Raw genomic sequence first — 4,285 nt, 5'->3', positions numbered from 1 at the left:
GACAGCTTCAAAAACGGTTTCCAATGCTTCTGCCCATTCACTTTGAATGGGGTGACGTCACGTTGCCTCGCTTTTCGCCGAACTGAATTGTGGGTAGCAGAGCGGAGCTTTCCTGGCATTTCAGGCTGCAAAAGTTGAGCAATGTTCAACTTTTGAAGCTTCTGAAGCTTTCGGTGGAAGCATCAGTCAATCAAATCATATGCCAGTACAAGCTCTAGCCAATCAAACCGCTGCTTGTGTGTCAGGGGCGGGAGATTCATGTGATTGGTTGTTGGTCGAGCTTCAGACACGCCCGCCGGCAAGCTTTTTTTGAAGCTGTAGTGTGGACGGGCCGTAAGAGTAGTGGTCATATTTCGTGAACCCTTTGAAGAGTACTGTCACCGGTGTGATCATTCTATAATACACAATTTAAGCCCGGGGGAGAAATGCTACAGCCACATTAGCATCTGCGATCTTTTCTACTTCATGCTATCTGCACAAATGGTTGACATTAAACATTAAAAAGACCAGGCAGTTCAGAGAGAATCAAAGGAAAGCAGGCAGGCAGCTTTGCATGACATTCTTCTGGACGTGTTTCATTGTGGTGATAGTGAGGGTAGTCAATCCTTTTGTTGACAAGACAGTACTGACGGCCATCTTGGTGACGTGTGTTGTTCTGCTAGACCGGAGATGTAGTTCATTCAGCGTTTCACACAAACAAATGTGTTACTTCACATTTTTATTTTTTTTACTTGTAAAATTCTCTTTTAAATTGACAAACATCATATGTGTAATTCGTGGCACAATTCAAACGGGATCGAGAGATAAGTGTTCTCTCTCCATTGACTTCAATACATGATTTTTCCGAAACAAGGTCCCATGGAGCTCCCCCGGAAAGGGAGCCACTATGAGGCTATGCTCACTAGGATGAGAGGATAATCCTTGGGAGCGTTTCTGGACACATGAAGGCCGACAGAGACACGACAATGTGCATATGACAATAAAACCTTTGAATCTTTGAATGTAGTGTGGGAGTGTACCTGTTCACAGTGGGGGGGCTCTGCCGGTGGGGGGCTCTGAGAGGGCATCTCTTCCCCCATACACACACTTTTTATAGAGTAGGAGGGGGGTGTGTACCTGTTCACAGTGGGGGGGCTCTGCCTGCTGGGGGGCTCTGAGAGGGCGTGTCTTCCCCCATACACACACTTTATATAGAGTATTAAGGGGTGTGTACCTGTTCACAGTGGGGGGGCTCTGCCTGCTGGGGGGCTCTGAGAGGGCGTCTCTTCCCCTGAGAGGAGCTTAAAGCCCTGCTGCCGTCTTGCAGATATCCTTCAAACTCCACCTTCCTCCTCATGGTGGAGTTCCAGTGGTTCTTGATGGAGTTATCCGTCCTGTTGGAGAGCAGGGATGTTAACATAATGCGTACTTCTTCTTTTCTACCGCCCTAATACACCACATGGAGGTGGAGATTGTAGTAGTATTGCATGAAAAAGGGTTATGTGATGATGTAGTAAACGACTCGAATGCCAGTACGATGTTTGTTTAGCAGTATGGACTTTGTTCTTGTCTTTGATGAAACAAAGTTATTTGGCACCAAACTCTGTCGCTCCAGCCACTTCTTAGAATGTTTTTCTTTTTTTTTTTTCACTTAGAATTTTTATTGCTATGAAGTAAGTTCAAAAGTTAATTTGTTTCAACTGGGCCAGACCGAGGAGTGTTGAGCAGGCGTCTAAATATCGTGCTCCATTAAGATCTCAACGTCTGAGTAACTCCATATATTAGCAGAGTGCAGAGACTAATATTATTCTTTTCATATTAAAGTATAAATGCACTCAGTATCCTTTCAGAGTGATATGTTTCTAATATAATGCGTGGTAATACACCATATTAAAGTAGAAATGCGTCCCCTCACCTTCCAGGCAGCAGCTTGGAGATCTCGGCCCAGCGGTTCCCGAGGCGTTTGTGAGCTTCATAGATAATCCGATCTTCTTCCTGAGTCCAGGAGGACTTCTTCACCTCGGGGTTCAGGTGGTTGTGCCAGCGCTCTCTGCACTGCTTCCCGATGCGACCCTGCAGGTGTTTGGCGATCACAGACCAGCGCTTCGGACCGTACTTATGGACCAGATCGATCACCTGCACGGAAAACAGTAATGGTTAGAGAAGGGAAGATACTGGAGGTCATTTCTTTACATATGGAGGTTTTTGGACAAAGCTTTGAATGTCTGAGGTTTTTTAACTTCTTTGAGCGACTAAAGGAAATCCTCTCCTTGTGAGCATCAACAAGATAGAAAACAGTTATTCGAACGCACTTAAAATGTAGTTTTTCAAAGGATAAAGCCAAGAAATATGGATTGAAACAGTATATCTTGATAGATAATAACAACAAGACTTTTAAAATGAACAGATAGTGAAGGGACAGGCTTTAAAGCTTTACTGGAGGTCATGTATTCACATGTGAAGCTTCTGTTCGGGTTTTTGGACAAAGCTTTGATTGTCTGAGGTCATATTTCTTTACGTCTTTGAGCGACTAAAGGAAATCCTCTCTTTGTGAGCATCAACAAAATAGAAAACAGTTATTTGAACGCACTTAAAATGTTGTTTTCAAAAGGAATAAACCAAGAAATATGGATTAAATCATAATATTTGGTTAGATAAAACAATAAATGTGGACTTTTGAACGCTCTGCAGTTACTAGAGATGTCTAACCCAATCCTACTCCCCACTGCAAGCTAACCCTGCTTATAGCATAACACTTATTATTATATCATTATTATATATATGTCCTTCATCTGTAGAAACACATGCTTCAAAGCCATTGTGGAGAACAGGCTGTGCAGCTCTCTGATTGAGAATTTGAAAGTTAACAGTTGGTCCAGCTCTAGCAGTTTTATTCAGAAAATCACGTGTCATTTTATGAAAGTAAAGCGTTTTGTGGATTCATCACTCCCGGCTTGTATGAAGTCATTTCTTATTCACAGCCTGAGTGACGCAGTGTTTTCGATCCGTCTGTGTTTCTGTTGGCAGATTTCTAAACTCTTCAGGATCCATGTAAGGACAGCTTCAACGTGAACACAGGAACCTGCGTTATATAACGATGACGTAATGGAGCGGGACACTTTTTGGCGGGAGGTGCCGCCCTGTTAGTGTGGAGGCAGGTTCTAAGGCTGTATCGTCAGTTCTCTCACATGTTAGGCTTCTATAGAGTTATTTGGACAAAGCTTTGAATGTCTGAGGTTCATTTAACACATCTTTGAGCTTCAAACAATAATCCTCTCTCTCTATGAGCAGCAACAGGAGAGCAAACAGTCATTTGAACACGCTTCAAATGTGGATCTCACAGGATAAGGCCAACATACTGTATATGGATTAAAGCAGTATATTTTGTTAGATATTAACAATAAATGTAGATACAACAGATAGTGAAGGGTAGATACTGGAGGTCATTTCTTCACATTTGAAGCTCCTATTAAGGTTTTTAAATAAGGCTTAAAATATCTGAGGTCATATTTAATTACGTCATTGAGATTCAAAATAATGTGTCTATTGTGTGAGCAGCAACAGGAGAGCAAACCGTCATTTGAACGCAATTCAAATGTGGTTCTCACAGGATAAGGCCAACATAATATGTTATATATGTTGTCATATATTATATGGATTAAAGCAATATATTTTCTTAGATAATAACAATAAATGTAGACTTTCAAAAGATAGAGAGTATTGTCAATTCTCTTACATGTGATGCTTCTATAGAGTAATTTGGACAGAGCTTTGATTGATTAAGGGTCATTTTGTTAGCAGCAACAAGATAGCTAACCCATTTTGAGCACGTTGTTTTCACAGGGACCAAACCGTGTAAGGATCCCTGCGGTGTATCACGATGACGCAATGGAGCGGGACACCTTCTGGAGGGAAGCACCTCCCTGTTAGGGTGGAGGTAGAAAGAAACGCCCCTTCCCCCAACACATAGTCTCCAGCTCCTCTTACCTTCTGATCCTCCTCCTTTGTCCACGGGCCTTTCACCAGCTCAGGGTTCAGAACCTTCTGCCAGCGGTGCTGACACTGACCATCTGTCCTGCCCTGGGGAGAGAGAGAGGTAAATACACCTGATACACACCTGAGAGAGAGAGAGCGAAATACACCTGATACACACCTGAGATACACCTGAGATACACCTGAGAGAGAGAGCTAAATACACCTGATACACACCTGAGAGAGAGAGCTAAATACACCTGATACACACCTGAGAGAGAGAGCTAAATACACCTGATACACACCTGAGAGAGAGAGCTAAATACACCTGATA

The 4,285-nt window shown here is 42.8% G+C and overlaps 1 protein-coding gene across 1 annotated transcript in view; it reads right to left on the bottom strand.

The window, feature by feature from the left end:
* Positions 1–1,213: 1,213 nt before the first annotated feature.
* LOC104959242 (transcriptional activator Myb-like) overlaps positions 1,214–4,285 on the bottom strand; it is a gene marked incomplete at its 3' end in the record, with an annotated part of 10,787 nt that continues 7,715 nt past the window's right edge. The window contains exons 2-4 of the mRNA XM_010787110.1: positions 3,967–4,059; positions 1,895–2,115; positions 1,214–1,373 (exon numbers count right to left, since the gene is read on the bottom strand). Of these exons, the coding sequence (XP_010785412.1) occupies positions 1,214–1,373; positions 1,895–2,115; positions 3,967–4,059 (474 nt within the window). The remainder of the gene's footprint in view (positions 1,374–1,894; positions 2,116–3,966; positions 4,060–4,285) is intronic.

This window comes from Notothenia coriiceps, unplaced genomic scaffold (genome assembly GCF_000735185.1).
Source record: "Notothenia coriiceps isolate Sejong01 unplaced genomic scaffold, NC01 NC01_scaffold00030116, whole genome shotgun sequence".
NCBI classification, from domain to species: Eukaryota; Metazoa; Chordata; class Actinopteri; order Perciformes; family Nototheniidae; genus Notothenia; species Notothenia coriiceps.
Note: the sequence above shows the minus strand (reverse complement) of the source record. Positions and strands in the feature narration are given on the sequence as shown.